General features: G+C 38.1%; 2 protein-coding genes and 1 pseudogene across 2 annotated transcripts; 1 reads left to right on the top strand and 2 right to left on the bottom strand.

Moving 5' to 3' along the window:
- Positions 1–2,737: 2,737 nt before the first annotated feature.
- On the bottom strand, positions 2,738–4,741 carry LOC113027479 (uncharacterized). Its single transcript, XM_026177095.1, has 3 exons — positions 3,930–4,741; positions 3,759–3,828; positions 2,738–3,288 (listed from the first exon to the last, which is right to left on the bottom strand). Exons 1-3 carry the CDS (start codon positions 4,287–4,289, stop codon positions 2,957–2,959), a joined length of 762 nt encoding a protein of 253 aa, XP_026032880.1. The 5' UTR covers positions 4,290–4,741; the 3' UTR covers positions 2,738–2,956.
- A 3,774-nt stretch (positions 4,742–8,515) lies between these two features.
- On the bottom strand, positions 8,516–11,464 carry LOC113024967 (zona pellucida sperm-binding protein 4-like; annotated as a pseudogene).
- Positions 11,465–14,039: 2,575 nt separating this feature from the next.
- On the top strand, positions 14,040–16,540 carry LOC113026907 (zona pellucida sperm-binding protein 3-like). Its single transcript, XM_026176180.1, has 8 exons — positions 14,040–14,492; positions 14,593–14,711; positions 14,909–15,012; positions 15,116–15,290; positions 15,404–15,521; positions 15,633–15,715; positions 15,802–16,049; positions 16,214–16,540. The coding sequence occupies exons 1-8, from the start codon at positions 14,091–14,093 to the stop codon at positions 16,276–16,278; spliced, it is 1,314 nt and encodes a 437-aa protein (XP_026031965.1). The 5' UTR covers positions 14,040–14,090; the 3' UTR covers positions 16,279–16,540.
- Positions 16,541–17,399: the final 859 nt, after the last annotated feature.

Here is a 17,399-nt window from a genome sequence, read left to right as displayed (position 1 = left end):
TCACATTTTAGTCATTCAGTGATTCAAAGAATATGACCTTTTAATATTCTTTCAGATGTTTTCTGACTCTAAATGTTCTTTTCTCATTTCTTAGGTTTTTCTAATTTACAATTAAAACATTTTCAGCTTTTTTCCAACTTCTTCTTCTGTGTAACCTTCAGCTTTTAGCAGTTCAGCACTTTTGTTTTCAGGTTAAATTCGGGTTTGTTTTTTTTTATCTCATTCAAGATTTTTAACTTAAATTCAGTAATTAATTCATTTCAGTGCATACATTCAGATTCAAGCATTCACACTGCAGTTTCTTCAGAAAATGCACTTTCTAGTTATATTTTATTATTATTATTATCTATTCCGTACGTTTTTTGAAAGCCAACTCCTTCAAAACCGTTCAACTTAGAAAAACCATTCAAACACCGTTAGATTCCTATTCTTTTGGACAACATTGCTTCTATTTTTCTCATTTTTAACATTTATATTTTTAATTTTATTCAACTTTTTTCAACAAAAATTTATAATGTATTTCAATGGGGAGACCCTTCAAATTCTCATTCAACTTCATCCTCTTTAAACTGTATCTACTTCCACATACATTGACATAGAGCCACCATTCAAACTTTAAAACGAAGACAAGACATTCAACTATTCAACTTGTATTTATCTTTTCAATATCTATTATACTTTTTCTTCAGTTCCAGTTTAAGTTTCATGATGTTTTTTCACCCGTTTCAGAGTTTATAATGGGTGTGTATGGGACGGAATGTTGGGGCTAGAGTGAGGCAGCTCAACTGCTAGAGTGAGAGGAGCAAAAAAATTAATCTTAAAATCTTTTTTAAAACTGCTGCTGTGTCCGCAGCGTTTGCTCTACAGGTATGATTTTACCCTCAAAATGTAGCCATCGCTGTCCTCTTTCATCCAATGTGTTTACTATTGTACTAGGTGTTATGGTTCTTTCGTAAATGTCACCAATGCACAGCCTCCTCCCTCCAACTCTTCCATAGACTCTAATGTTAAAATCGCTCAGAAGGTTGGTTTGAAAATCAGAAGAGCATGGTGTCTTTCCACTGTCACCATGTCCATATAATAAACTCCACAGGCATGAAAACTGAGAATTCAGTAGACTAGAAGCTGCTGTCGCTCACGGTGAAAGAATTTTGTCAATACGACTTTTACTTTTCATTTGGGAACGATTTGTTTCGGCCTGACTTTTCTGTTCATTTTAAGCAGCAAAAGTGAGGCGCATGTCTGTGTACGTGTGTATGGAGCCATTGGGTGCGGTCACTATAGCAACCAGGCTCACACCTGCCTGCTTAACGAGCTCTGCCTGCCACTGTACCAAGATTCATCTTAAGCACTTCTCTTTCAACTGCTGCTGTGTCCACAGTGTTACAGCCATCATTTTACCCTCAAATTGTCGCCATTATTGTTCTCTTTCCAACATCTTGTCTTTCAAAGCTCAGGCATTTAAACTTTTTAAACCGTGTGGATCAAAGTGGAGGGATCACATTTTCTTCATTCAGTGATTCAAAGAATATGACCTTTTAATATTCATTCAGATGTTTTCTGACTCTAAATGTTCTTTTCTCATTTCTTAGGGTTTTCTAATTTACATTTAAAGCATTTTCAGCTTTTTTCCAACTTCTTCTTCTGTGTAACCTTCAGCTTTTAGCAGTTCAGCACCTTTGTTTTCAGGTTAAATTTGATTTTTTGATTTTTTTTTTAATTTCATTCAATATTTTTAACTCAAAATTCAGCAATTAATTCATTTCAGTGCATACATTCAGATTCAAGCATTCACACTGCAGTTTCTTCAGAAAATGCACTTTCTAGTTTGTTTGTTGGATTTGAGAAAAACACATTTTAACAGAGGTGCAGTGGGAGTTTGTGTTTTCTCTTTGCCAGTGAATTAGCCAAGTGCATAGAAATGAACACTTTCAGTGTCACTGAAAATCATTCATAGAAGCCATGTAATCGTACAGCAAGCATTAGGACATCTACTAAACTGAACAACTTTTTGTTGTTCCTTTATATCCTTCACTGTTAGACTTTTCATCGCCACTTTACGGTAACATACTGGCGTCACTGTTGCCAGCGTCATACCGTGACGCCGTGTTACGGTAGCTTACTGTTCTGCAGGATGATACCGTTTTTTGCTGGTGTGGTATAATACTCTTGGACAAATTATGGTAACGCACCGTAGCCTTTTTTACGGTATCTCACTGGCGCCAGTGAGATACCGTTATGTCGTTATGTCGTAAATTACGTCAACAAAGTAACATCATACTGTGATTAAAAAATTGGTATACTACCGTTTATTCCCGGTATGTCACTGTAAGCCCACTGCAAGGTAATAAACTGCAATATATTAACCAGTAACTTACCGTCATCACGCATCATCAGTACCAAAAATATTCATCTTTGCTAGAGGATACTGTGTCCCAACAGGTGGTCATACTGTTTAACAGGTCGTAATTTTACCGTAATTTCAGTTAACAGTAACATACTGTAAGAGACTGGAGGGTTCCAAAAAAATTGGATAGATAGATAGATAGATAGATAGATAGATAGATAGATACACACACACAAATATATAATTTATGTGCTTTACACCACTTTATTTATTATCACTGATTTTTCCCTGCTGAAATACACATTTCCAAAATCAAAAACTGAAAAGAACTGGAAACATTTTCATTGAGGAAGCACTTGTTTTTACTAAACCATGTAATACATTATTTTCTCAGATGGTTGTACAAACAATAACGATATTATGTCATATCCATATCATGGCAGACAACATATGCTCAAGTGATGAGTTTTCTTAGTTATATTTTGTAGGGTCTTAAACCTACAGTGTGAAGTGCCTTGGCAATCATTTTGTTGCCACCATACAAATAAACTGAATTGTAATGAATATAATATCAAGCCCCACACTTCTGCCTTTGTCCAAAATACTGGCTCACACCACCAAATCAATGTACAAAGCCAGGTCCACAAGGACATGGATGATCGTGTGTGGTGTGAATGAACTTGACTGACCTGCACTGAACCCTGATCTTGCTTTGTGGACTGAGTTCATTGATTTGTAGGGTGAGCCAATACGTGTGACAATAAAAGTGTAAGTAGCTGAAATAATTTTTAACAAACAGGTAAAAGAAGGAAAAAATATCAAAACTGTTGCACTCAAAAAACCTATTGGACAGAGACAGCGTCTTGCAAGATGGCAAGAGAGCTTGTCTTCATTGTTGTTCGTCTTGTGTAAATGTCCAGAAAGCATGGGCCATGGATCATCTGTGGAGACACGGGTAACAACACATTGGTCACTTAAATTATACAAGAAATTCACTAAAAATGGCAAAAACAGTTACCTAATTTGAAGTTCTCCACTCAAATTAATTAATGTGAACAACCTTTCGCTTCACAGTGGTCCCAGTCTTTCTGCTTGTCCCAACCTTGGAGGTACATTTTGTTCCCTCTTCAGGGTTTATCCTTACAAAAAACCTTGCACACGCTGACTCCTGGTATTCCAGGTTCAATACATAGAATGAACCAAAGAAGACTGACATTGCATCAGCAAAGGTGTTCTCTTTGTCCAGCTCAACAATTACACGCCCCTCTGCACTCACCATCCAGCAGGTGGCAATTACAGAACTTTGAGCTAGCAAAACAGAGACTGGATACCTGTGTCCACGAAAAGCTCCTGTGCCAAACAGAAATTGTAATATGGTCTAATCAGCTCTATTTCATAAATGACTTCTTACCAAGCATAATCAGCCTTGGAGTGCCTGGCAGGTTGCTCTCTGCTTCAAGGGACATCCTGGTAGATGTTTCCTGCCAGAAAAAGGACCAAGACATTTTATGTAACAAATAAAAAAATATAACAGGACAGCAAGCAACAGCATTAAACCTAGAGCTGTATGAAAAAAGCTTACATCTGCTAAGACAAAGAGGGAGTCTTCATCTTCCTTGTAATACTTCATCATGAGAAGTATGGCTGCTGTGCCAACCTTGTTGTTGGTCAAAACTCCCTCACTTTCTATCTGCTGGATGAGTGTCCTTATACCAAGGTTCAATCTGAGCTTCTGGGTGGAGAAATAGTTAACAATCCTTCTGCCTTTGGTTATGAGGGCCTGACCTAAGCGCTCACTGATATCGATGCCTGTGAGTTTGTAAAAGTGGTTTGAAAGACCTTTCTGAGTAAACAAGAATGGCCACTGCTCCTGAATTTCAGCTACTGAAAGTGAGGGACAACTGTTGATAAGCTGCCGCTGAGAAATATATGTGAGGCACATGAAGTCATCCACATCAGGTCTCTCCAAAGCTCCAGGTCCTTCTGAATTAAAAATTGTTAACAAGATGTCTTTCTTTTCCTCTAAAGAAGCTGACGTTTCCCCCTCAGGAAGTTCAACTGGCTGCCAATGAATACAGCCATAGCTATCCACAAGGCATCTAACTTTTTTATGTGAGGTTGCATTACTGTTGGGACTGCAGTCTTCCTCATTCCTGGTTCTCTTTGTTTGACGAAGCCTATGTGTTGTATTATCTCGATTAACATGTTCAACTCTAGATTTGATGCTTCTTAGTAGTGAATAATGTCCACAACCCAGTCTTTCTCCCTTTTCAGTAAAATCTGCAAATGTTTGAGGGTATCTGTTTACAATGATCTTAGCAACCTCTTCACAAGATGCACGTTTAGGTGTTTCTGCAGTTAACTTGCATGGCCTCCACAACAATTCTAACCATACTTCTGTCCTCTGGATGACCTCTGTCTCCTCTTGTGATTGCATGCGACAGTTGGAGTGGAAATCATTCCCAAGCTCCAGAGTAATGGTGTCATTCAAATTCTTTGGTCTGCCATCTAAAAAAAAGAGAGATGGTGTTAGATTCAGTGTCTACTTTTGTTACAGCTGCAAAGATGCTGAAATTCCTCTATGATGCTCTGTATAGTGCTGGTTGGCAAGAGCATTTTAGCCTGCATTTTTAAATGACATAAAGTCAACTGTCTTCTAATAGATTAACTATGTCCTGTCCTTGCATTATGGCAAATCCCCCAATTTCTTGTTGCCTTGACTGCTGAAGTGTCTACTTATGTTTTTGAGAAATATGGCTGGAAAATGATGTTCGGACACTGAAGTATTTAGAGCAACCTTCAAATGGACATAATACTTCCCCCCCATCTTTGATATGAAATCTGAGAGAGGCACAAAGAGCTGTGAAGTTTTGTGCAGCATACCCACATCCAGGAACATGAACACACCAGTGAACTTATAAAACTCCTCCTTAGTCGTCTCCCTTCTTGTTCTGTGATTCCTAGGCATATGTGAATGAAGGCAGAAAATGTTCTGAAAGTGGCAGGACAGTTCTCAGCTCCACAAGAAAACCTATAGTTACCTACATGTTTGTGGCTTTTAACATGCAAACTGAACAATATATATTTGCGTGCACTGAAGCCACAAAATTTAGAAATACACATAGTTGCAAAAAGTTCAGTGACCAATTACCTTTCCTAAATGACATATGCAATGCAAATAGTAAGAATATTGTCAATAGGGACCAATTCCCAGTTTTTACATGATCAAAATTATTCACAAAAGGCTTCAATAAACAGAAAATGTGTGCCGACAAGAGAGCAGTGCACAAAAATGAAAAGATATTTGAGCTCGACTCTTTAATGGGTTTAACATGACTTAGTCAGCACCCCGCACCGTACAGGTAGTACAAGCACACCTGAAAACACTGACCATCTAACAGCTTTAAACATTTGGGCGCAACCTCGGTAGTTCACCGATTCACCTGTTGCAAACGTCCAAGTTTTTATCAAGTCTCATAAATCCATTGGCAACTATTACCTAACTAGTCTTTTGAGTCTCCACATTCATAGATATAGACATTTTGTCTTAGCATTTGAATGAAAATATCCTGGTAGGGTAGCTTGAAAGTCAAAACAAACAGTACTAAGAACGCATTTCTGACTTCTCTCGAATAAGTGAAAAAAAATCCAACTTTAATGTGTCCCATGTCAGTCCGTTTTAGGGAAAAAGTGTTAAGTGGTTTCATTTAATTTTGAGATACTCCCGCATGGACGAGCAATTTGGAGTCTAGCAGAGTTATCACTAATTGCATACGATCTTCAGATATAATCCAATCAACCTTGCATTTAACCCGATTGAACATCCAGTAACCTCTGACTACTTCTAAGTTGCACATGTTAACGGTCTATTCATCAATAGTTGATGGTCATGTTGTTCTCCTGCTTTGCAGCTTTGTTTGAGTCTGAATTGCGGCTTAAACGTGCAAAACTTGAGAAGCAGATCAATATTTTCTTCTTGTTGTTATTTAATGGTGGTTGGCAACCAGCGAAAGGAGCATTAACCACCTCGAGCAATATTTTCTATCCTCATTGTTGTTCTGAAAGTGAATACCCGACGTGTGTGTCATACATCACGTTGTGCGTCAGGTGAAGGTGTGGTGTCGGCTATCGCACCTGTCGCATTACAAAGCTTTAAAAACGTAACAATCGCTTTAAAAACACAACCCAACGCGCTAAACATGAACAAACATAAACACCCGTGTTACATTATCACGTATATCCAGGACATCTCTTCTGAACCAAGATGAAGTGGTGCTACAAAGGAATTATTTCTTTAGGAGAGTGCATTTAATAGCAGTCTGGCCTGCCACAAAAGGCACCGCTAAAAATACAGTTTCTGCTTGTCCCAGAATTGATCAATTTTGAGAGTGAAGTTGTAGGACTGATGCTGGTTAGTGGATGTGACACCTGAACTTGAGTAAAATGACGACCAGAGCATATTATTAGGTTAGTTCACTGTAGTTAGGCAGAGGTGTCTTAAAAAGTACCACCTTATACAAACCAAATGAAGGTCCAGTATAAGAAAGAATAAGAAGAGAAAAAAGGAACACCCTGCTAAATGAAGTCATTTTTAAACATTACTCTAAATGTAGCCATTAGTTTTTGTTGCTGGCCATACAAAAAATAAGTATACTTCAAGTATATTTCCCAAGTATACCTTACCTAGTATGTGTACTAATAATGCTTCTTGGGATTATATTGGCCCCCGTTTTAGTACATAACAGTATTCTTGAAATGAACTTTTAGATGTACTTTTTGTTCACCATAATTGTACTAGCATAATGTCATAATGTCTACAAGAGTATAATTAAATATACTCGACTCTATCACAATACTAACCTTACAGTATTAATAATGTTTCACATTGTTTGAATAAACAAATACATTTATTAATATATGAGGTTCCATTCAGTTCAAGGAATTAAATTTTAGTGTGGCTGCAACTTACTCCTTAATTTAAAAATTATGCTGTATATTGTAGTTTATATTTTATACTACTTTCACAGTGAATCGCATTTTATAGTAATACACTCTGAATGAGGATTTAAGTAATTACTCTTAGATCTACAGTAGAAAACAACAGAAATCCAGATGGTGTAATAGTATAATCTCAGTAACATCACCAATTGTTACATTTGCTGTATTTTACAGCTGTTTCCATGAGTACGGTGAGTTATCGTAAAAATAATGTAATCTCATGGAATTTTCCCACAATTACATGCAAATTACAGTACTAAACTGCTAACATCCTTTAGAGTTTTTTACTGTTGATTTTGCAGTACTAAGCTATGGAAATTACTGCAAAGGCTAACAGTGTTGTGATAAAACTTTGCAGTGCCTGATTTTATGCACTGAAAGTCAATTGACTTCATACTAAAGCGTATTTGTATTTTGCCTTTTATTCTGACATTTTATCTCCAGACAGGACCATTATAAGAGTGTTGCCTCCCAAATTTGCTGTTTTGAGGTGTACTGCTCAACTGATTAACTTTCTCTAACCCTCCTCAGTAATGCTTTACTTTTCATATCATTTTAACAGGTTTTTTTTTACAGCAATCTTTACATCAAATAGAGACATTGTTGGTGGTTGCAACAAGAGCAATAACAATATAAAACATACAAACAAAAACTTTTCATATCATTACTGTAAATGGTCAATGAATTTGTAGTGAATAGTGAACAGCCATACAGGATATGAAAAGTTTTGGAGTTATCAGATAATTTAAAAAAAAGTGAAAGTTTGCCTTTGCTGTGAAAGTATGCATGAAACTTAATGATCCACTTCCATGCACTGAAGGAGTAGTTTCAAATAAGATGTGTTTAGATGTGTTTTTGATGCTGTTATTTTAAAGAAAGTTTTCTTCACAAGACTTTATTTGACTAAGTTTGTCTTTGTTCTGAGTTACTAACATACCTTTTGTTTACAATCGATACAAGCAATATTAAAATATGAGAACTGACATACAATATGTATAATAACTTAAAACTAAGCTAAATCCCACTGAAATGTCATATGGAAAATAATTTGAGGGCTGCATAAATAATAAACCTGAGTAATGCTTTGTGAGGGAATGAAAGGATCAGGCAATGCTTTTATAACACTGAATATTTATTTGAAACACAGTCAATTCAAAGATTTCATCATTACTATGATCTGTTAGGATATTCTGTACTTCTTTGCACAAAGATAAGCTCTGGGCTGCTAACCACAGTGGTTTCTTCTCTTGTGACTTTCTTGACAGAACCAGCAATTTCTCTCCCTGTGGACATGGCAAGTGTCAGTTTCTATCAGACTTGCACTAAGTAGATCATAAAATGATGGGAAATGTACTATTTCTTTTTCAGATGAACCTTTTCAGCGGAGACCTTTTATGGTATGGCCACTGTTTAGCTTCGTTAATCATCTTACTCAAAAACAAGGGGGATCAAACTCCAGGAAACACTGTACTGATGGTGTCAGTGTACAACTTACTTTTTCTGAAGCACCTGGGTTCACAGTTATTTCCAAGAGTAGGTTGGCAAATAGCTACATCACAGTGGATGTACAGCTGGTCAAAAACAGAAAAAAAGCACATCTTTGAAAATATGTTACAACAAAAAGTAAGCATGAAATGAAAATAAAGATATTTTTCGCTTAGTATTGGGATGCTATACCTTTTCCTGTAAAGGAGGCATAATGTTTGGCTTTGTAGCTGCTGACTGGGTTGAACTACCATCGCCTACAAAATGGAACATTTTGAAAACAAAGCGGTTGTGGTGGCTTGGAAACTTGAATCCAAATGAGGGTCTGGGAAGCAGGGTTGTTAGGTAGCGGTCATCACGATAGGGGCAGCTATGTTAAAAGCAAAGTGTGTACAGTAAACATCAAAAATATAATACAAATGCCTCCAAATTAAGAGCACCACCTACTCTTACCCATCAATCAGCAAGTCCCACTGAGGAAGACTATGAAGATAGGAATCAGAGGTTGCCCAACATCTTTCAAGAGTTAAGACAAAGTTGGGATCGGTCCTCTCCATCAGGTAGACCTCAACGTAAACAGGATCCCTCAAAACCTTTCTGACAGGGTATTCGACAGCGGTGTAAAAAGAGGTGTAGACTTCCTCTTCTGTCCAAAAAATGAGAATAGTTGTAGTTGTTGACACATTCCCTACTAAAAGAGACTATCTTTGCAGATTTAGCTCTCCAAGACTAACCTTCAACACAACCCTTGGCAACACATTGTCCATTGGCCAGCTTGAGTTCCACACGCACAGGTCCAGCAGCTGCAACTGAGTTTGGCGGAGGAACCGGACCAACATCAATAACCAAAGCCTCAACTGTGGTGCCAACATATCTGCACTGGAACAACAACCTGGCACAAGAAATACAGTTTATCTTAGTCACTCATGAAGTAATTTAGCTATAAACTTTGAATAACAATTTCTTTCTCACTGAACGTTTTCGATCTTCTAGTTTCTGCCCATGCGTGGTAACATTTTTGCCTATGCTGTATCTACTTTCTGATAAAGATATTAAAATATTTACTCATTGTAGGTGTCCCTGGTAATGGATCCATGGGGTCCAGTAATCACTTGGTATACGGAAGACATCCTGTTCTCGTAAATTAGAACACCAGGCTCCTCCTACAGTATAATGACAGGATTTCAGTCTTTAACATTGCCTGTAAAAACTTAAACTTAAAACTTAAATTGTTAACTGAGATTCTAGTGCATCGGCCCAGACAGTTTCTCTAGGAAAGTTAGTCAGTGCATCGGCCCCCTCGCCAATAACTTCAAATCATCTGCTAAAAACCTTGGTATTACTTGTGATCAGCACCTGAATTTTGAAACTCAAATCTCAAAGGTTACCCAATATTGTTTCCTTCATCTCAGAAATGTTGCGAAAATCAAACCTTAAATGTCAGTGAATCCTCTTGAACTTTTAGTACACACTTTAAGTTTCTGTCAGTCCTCAGATCGTCTCCAATTAGTTCCGAATGCAGCAGCAAGGCGGCTAATGAAAATTACAGTGGTCACATATTACACCTGTCCTTGCATCCCTTCACTGGCTTTCAGTGAAATTCAGAATCCACTTTAAAATTCTGTTATTGACATATAAGGCTCTACATGTACAGGCCCCTGGTTATTTAGCTGAGTTTCTAACACCTCAATGCAGCTGGCCTCTCCGATTGTCTGACCAGGGTCTTCTAACTGTCCCTAGCTCTGATTTTAAAACCAGAGGTGTTGTAGCACCCAAACTGTGGAACAGCTTTGCTCAGTCAATGAGGTTGGCTCACTCTTTTATTTGTTTTAAGCAACTACTGAAAATAAAATAACAGTTTGCAGCTTTTATGTGAACTGTGCAGTAAACTCTGTGTTTTGAAAAGTGCTATATAAATAAGTTTTTCATGATTACTATTAGTAGTAGGAGGAGGAGTATTAAAAGTATCATTATTATTAATTCAGTTACAACACTTACTTTTACAACTGTACCACAGGCAGTGACAGGGAACTCATAGATGGCAAAAGCTGAAGTGCTGCCAACTGGATTGCAGCTGTGACCATTCTCATAGAAAAAAATTGTCTCCAAGTCAGTGTTGGGCAGAGTTGCATCTCTGGCCACCACCACGATGAACAGGCCTTCCTTGGTGCACTGAAGTGTCACTGAGGCAACAATAATAATAAAGTACAACAAAAAGAAAGACAAATGCAAATGCTTTTACCCTTTCACCATAATGTATCAGTGGTGTAGTTTATCTATAAAGCAGAACTTCTTACCAGATTTGCCATATTAGCACATGAGTCCATCAAAACAACAGTTTATAGCGTCACATTCAGAAGCAGAGATTTCATTAGTGCCACACGGTATCCTGTAGTTTTCCGCAACTTCACAAGTGTGAAATGACTCTAAAGGCTTTTGAGGGTTCAGAGGTCTTTTGGGCTGCTGAGGCTGCTGAGGGTATTCAGGGTTATTGATTTGCTTCTGCCCCTGTGGAGATGGTGGGTATCTAGGATTCTGAGGGTTCTGAGACCCTTGCCCATAATTTTGGGCATTCGATCTATAGCCCAGCAGGGCAAATAATAAAAGACGACAACAAGTCAGCTTTAGTACCATTACGTCACATAAAAGAACAGCAAATTCTGTGAAATGTATCCTGCAAATATGTTGACTTTTATAAGGTATGGTTAATGATGGCCTGTTAGGATCTCACATCTGAACAGTTTCATAACAAGAACCTTCACAGGGTCTGTCTGACCAACACTGTGCCTTCACAGTGTAAACAAAAACTTTTATTTATCTTTCATTTTGACATCGTTGCAAATCGTTGCAACAGGATGAAGTGTTCTTTGTCTGTGATTTAAAAAAAAAAAGAAGGTATAATTAGACGTAAGCAGGTCATCTGTGGACAGAAGGCAAGAGCTTTCAGTATTATGTATTTTGGCTGCATGAGCTATTCAGTCATTTTATTTGTGACAGGTTAAAATGTTAGTTTTAAAACTCCTGAGAGTCATTTTGTAAATCTATACTGTGCATGCATCTCAAACAAAATATACAGTTTCCTCCTCTTCGGTAACCTCTTCGGAGTCAAAGTCTTGTTTAGGATGAATTTTTATTTATTTAAGTCACTCCTCATAAAAATAAACGGTTTATTTTACGTGATAACCCAATAAAATCATGAATTTGTAATAATGTAATAGCATCTAGAGAGGTAATTCTGAGTAAATTAAAAAGTGATATAAACAAATTAAACCAGAGAAGAAGTATTGTGCAAATTGTACAGCTACTATTGTTTATCTGATGCACAAAAAAAACTTGTGTCTCCACAATTAAACTTTTTGTCACTGTTGTCTATATACCTGCACCCATTACTCACATGAAAACAGACTCTTTTTTTTTTTAAATGTTCTTTTATATAATTTTTTCTTCTCTTGCAAAACTGTGTACTGCAAAGCTCTGAGTGAATGTCTTTATAGTTTTGGCCAAAGTGATAGCAAAAGTCTATGAATCTCTCTGGTGGGTGTGTCACTCCTATCACTATGGCTGTTTAGCAGCTGGTGGTGGACTTCAGAAGGGGTCAGCACAGAGACTACAAGCCCATTATCATCAATGGAGCTCCAGTGGAGAGGGTGCAGTCCTTCAAGTATCTTGGTGTTCACATCTCCTCAGACCCGACATGGGCTGCCCACATTCAGGTCCAGACCAAAAAGGCTAGGCAGCGCCTGTATCACCTACGACAACTGAGGAAGTTCAGGGTCTCTCCAAAGATCCTCAGGATTTTCTATACAGGCGCTGTGGAGAGCATCCTCACACAGAACATGACATCGTGGTTTGGGAACAGCTGTGTGAAGGACCAAAAAGATCTCCAGAGAGTGATCCGTACAGCAAAACGCTGCTGCAGGATTGCTCTCCCCCCGCTTCAGGACACCTACACCAGGAGATGCCGGACTACAGCAGCGCAGATACTGAAGGACCCGTCCCATCCTGGCAACAAACTGTTCCAACTTCTGCAATCTGGTCGAAGGTTCCGCATCTTCCGGGCAAGGATAGAGAGACTCAAGAGGAGCTTCTATCCCCAAGCCATCCGTGCCCTAAACACACACACCCGCCCTCTCACATCATCTATAATTGACTGAGACAGGACTCTCTTCCAGACACTCTAAACCAAGGCACAATGTACATTTCAATTCCTTTAATTTTAAATATGTTTATATTGTCTATCCTGTAAAATAGTCAGATGTCTATTCATATTAATGTACAAAATTCACCTGCTTGCTGCTACTACTGCACATTCACCCAATGTATATACTATATATATATATATATATATATATATATATATATATATATATATATATATATATATATATATAATGTTCCTCCTCTACCCCCCCCCCCCCCCCACAATTTTTGCACATGTCGAGGAGCGTGTCAGGCTACATTTCACTGTGTGTTATACTTGTATAACTATGCATGTGACAAATAAAGAACCTTGAACCTTGAACCTTGAACCAGATCTCAGTACTGACTTGAAAGTGCATGGACTGCATGGCAAAAATCCTTCTTCAATTTTTTTTCTCCAATGTCCCTTACTGGGATCCATACTTTCACATGTTCTTTAAAGGAAACTGGATTTAAATACAATAACAACAACAACTCCCACCCACCTGCCCACTGTTACTGTTATTAAAAAATATATAAAGGCCTTTTGATTTTAGACTTCCCTTGTGTTAGAATGGCTCAATAACATTTTCTTTCTCATATCTCATATATCTTCTTTTATTTTGTGGTTGGTGGTTAATCTGTTATGAATTAGAGCCATATTGATCTGCAGACCTTTACATAAGGTGCTTTGGCAAAATATTGATTTTGATCTACTATGTTAAGGGCACCTAAACCAGGGTCAACATAACCTTTTGTGTCCTGTTTTTCTGCTGCATCTTTGTCACCTGTTTGAATATCTTTTCTCACTTGTTTGAAGAAACCATGATTGAAGAAGATTTGCCTGTGTGCTCCACAGTCACATTTTATGACTAAGAAACTGAAGAATCTGAATCCAGATGTATAAAAAAGTTGCTAGTTAGCAAGTGCAGTCATTTCAGTAGCTAAAATTGATGTTCATCAACCCTGAGGCCAGCTGAAGGGGAGGGAATGTAGTGGAAGTAAACAAGTTCACTGTGTTATAAAAGCAGATGGGCATTTCCAGCTCCCTTACAGCACCCAGTGAACTACCGTGGGCACCATGCTACTGAAGTGTGCCACTGTTTGCCTTGTGGCACTGGCCTTGCTTGGACTCTGTGATGCTCAGGGTGGTTTTGTGCCTGGGGTGTGGGCTCCAGACCACCAACAACAAAAACAAATATTTGAAAAACCACTCACATGGAAATACCCTGAAGATCCTAAGCCCAAGCCTAAGCCTGATGTGCCGTTCCAGCTGAGATATCCTGTTTCTGCTGCATCTGTTGCTGTTGAATGCAGGGAGGACATTGTTCGTGTGGAAGTCAAAAAGGATTTCTTTGGAGTTGGCCAGCTGATAAATTCGGCTGACCTTACCCTGGGTTCATGCGCTGTTGTCGGAGAGGATACGCCAGCTCAAGTGCTGATTTATCAAGCTCAGCTGCAGAATTGTGGGAGCACATTAAAAGTATGAAGAATAAATATTACATTATTTTGAAATTTAATTCAAGAGCTGGAAAACAGGTTTATGTATAATTTGACTTGTTTTGTATATATATTTTTGCTAGATGACTGGAGATTCCTTCATCTACACCTTCACACTGAACTACAACCCCCAGCCTGTGGGTGATTCTCCTGTGATTAGGACCGACAAAGCAGCTGTAATTGTTGAATGTCACTACCAAAGGTACGTAAACATTGGGAAGATTTGTTAAGATAAAGACATCAAAACAATAGAATTATATTAGTATTTAATGTGCTCTATAGTACGACCTAAATATTTTTAGTAATCTAGAATTTACCAAATGTAATCTGGATATTTCAGTGATATATTATTCTTGCTTTAGTTTTTTGCATTCTCGTAAAACATGTCCTGTCACTTAGAAAGCACAATGTAAGCAGTCTCGCTCTTGAACCCCTCTGGGTCCCATTATCTGTGGCTAAGATGGCACAAGAGTTTCTGTACTTCACCCTGACACTCATGACTGGTGCGTTTAAGATCAGTTTCTCAGTGTGTTTTATATTGTATGCGACCTTGATTCAAAATACATACTTGTTTGAATTATAGAATTGTCATGTCTTGTTTCACAGATGACTGGAAAAATGAGAGGCCAAGCAACCAGTATTTCCTGGGTGACGAGATTAATTTTGAGGTCTCTGTCATGCAGTACCACCATGTGCAGCTCCGTGTTTATGTGGACAAATGTGTAGCTACCCTTTCAGCTGATGCATCTTCTAGCCCCAGATATGCATTCATAGAGCAAGGGTAATGTAGTTTGATGAGATTGTTGAAGTTGTTTTGTATATTAAGACCTGATTATCACAGATGCCTATGCTACTGGTTACTATGGTCATTTCACATTGTTTTCTTGTGTGCAGGTGTATGATTGATGGTAGGCTCACTGGATCTGTTTCGAGGTTCCTGGATCGCACTGCAGAGAACAAGCTTCAGTTCCAGCTTGAATCCTTCAAGTTCCAGAATGCTAACAGTGGAAAAGTATGCAATTCCAAATTTGAGTTACTAAGTGCATTGTGTTATATTTTCAACAACATTACTAATGTAGAACTATTACATAGAATAATAACATAAATTCTCTCCTGTTCTTAGCTGTACATTACCTGCAACTTGAGAGCAACATCTGTTGCCCAAGTCATTGACAGTAACCACAGAGCTTGTTCCTACATCCGTGGGTGAGTCTACCTTTGTACACATGTATCAATGATCATTAGACCAGAACTGATGTGGCGATACTGCTTACATTTCCATTTCTCCCAAGGTGGAAAGAAGCTGCTGGATATGATGGTGCTTGTGGCTCCTGTGAGTCTTTAACAGGTGGGCAAACTAGTATTGGAATTATTAGTGGCACTACTGGAGGTGGACTTGGTAATACAGGCACGGGAAATACAGGAACAGGGACTACAGGCACTGGAACTGGAAATATTGGTGGCGGAACCACGGGTTCTACAAGCCCAATTAAACAGGTCCCTTGGTTTAGGGGGACACGGGACGTGTCTCAGCAGGAAGGTATGTGTTTTAAAAAAATATAAGTATTGCAACATTTTAGTAGAGGGAAAGTTTCATTTCAGTTGGTCCTACAAAAAGATAATTGTTTTATGCTTTCTATTTTTTAAGTAAAAAAAAAAACCCACAATGATGCATACTGAAACAATTCTTCTTTCTTTTCTCAGTTTTGGAATGGGAAGGAGAAGTCACCTTGGGTCCCATCTCCATTGAAGAGAAGAAGATAGCTTAAAACAATTTCCTGCTATAAACACGGCCATTAAAATGAACTTCATCTGTGGTTCATGCCTGAACATATGTTAATTTCATTCTTCTTATTCATAGCTCACAACAATATAATAAGACATTGAGGAATGAAAAGGTCCTTCACTGAAACGTAACTCCTTTTACATGCCCCCTCTCTGTAATTACAAATGTTTTATATAGAGCTTGTGTATCCATGAATTGGAACTATTCACATGTAATGGAAATAAAAACGCAACTGTTTGAATTTATTGTGTAATTCACTCAGAACTTTCTTAAGCTTTGCATTGGATCTATTGTAAATTGAAACAAAAAAAATAAAATCTAGAAATTAAGAAACATTGAATAGATATAATAACAAATATAATGAGTTAAAAGAGCAATCAGGGGTTGAGCAAAAATGACTCAATAGCACATGTTAGACAATATAGTCACCTGTCTTGTTGTATTTCTGTCAATATGCATGCTTTTAGGGTAAAACAAACAAACAAAAAGGTAAAACAAATCAATATCAATATCATATCACTCAGAAATCATAAGTGGATGAAGGAAGAAGCCATTCACAATCAGCCCCAGGCCATATCCTCATAGTGCCTCCTGATTGGTGCCCTCAGCCTGTCATCACAGACAGCACCCAGAACTCAAACACAACCAGCAAAAACATACAAGTAGCACAGAGTAATAGAAACATGTTTGCTAAATATGAGAAATATACACCTAACAGTGAAAGAAGAAGAAGCCACTTAAAGAGGCCTAACTCTCATCTTCTCAGATGCCCTCTCAGTCAGTCAGCATCTACACCTCAAAGAGCAAAAACACAGGAAATCCGGGCTCTAATCATGGCTCTTATTGTGCTTCCAGGTAATCCCTGTTTTCATTCAGCAATGAGCTTTTGCTGTCACCGTGTGGTATAAATGCTAAACTTCAGTTTACCGAGAGAGAGTTTCAGCACCACATGCAGTGAACAGCTACGCGGGAGGTCTGATCATAAAGCAGTATAGCCAAACACTTCAAAGTGTGGTTTTATGGAAGTTCACTGAAACACAAACCTATGTTCTCTGTTTTATTAAACTCATTTTTATTTGGGTCACGATGGAAATCCGGTAAGTT

Source organism: Astatotilapia calliptera, chromosome 7 (assembly GCF_900246225.1).
Source record: "Astatotilapia calliptera chromosome 7, fAstCal1.2, whole genome shotgun sequence".
NCBI classification, from domain to species: Eukaryota; Metazoa; Chordata; class Actinopteri; order Cichliformes; family Cichlidae; genus Astatotilapia; species Astatotilapia calliptera.
The sequence above is the reverse complement of the archived record's forward strand: the minus strand, read 5'-3'. Positions and strand labels throughout refer to the sequence as shown.

Coding starts and splice junctions, on each gene's coding strand:
- LOC113027479 (XM_026177095.1), bottom strand. CDS start 4,289: ATGTGCCTCACATATATTTCTCAGCGGCAGCTTATCAACAGTTGTCCC. Junction 3,829..3,929: donor CCCTCTTTGTCTTAGCAGAT/GTAAGCTTTTTT, acceptor TTTTTCTGGCAG/GAAACATCTACCAGGATGTC. Junction 3,289..3,758: donor TCCAAGGCTGATTATGCTTG/GTAAGAAGTCAT, acceptor GTGTCTCCACAG/ATGATCCATGGCCCATGCTT.
- LOC113026907 (XM_026176180.1), top strand. CDS start 14,091: ATGCTACTGAAGTGTGCCACTGTTTGCCTTGTGGCACTGGCCTTGCTT. Junction 15,013..15,115: donor CACCCTGACACTCATGACTG/GTGCGTTTAAGA, acceptor CTTGTTTCACAG/ATGACTGGAAAAATGAGAGG. Junction 15,291..15,403: donor TATGCATTCATAGAGCAAGG/GTAATGTAGTTT, acceptor TCTTGTGTGCAG/GTGTATGATTGATGGTAGGC.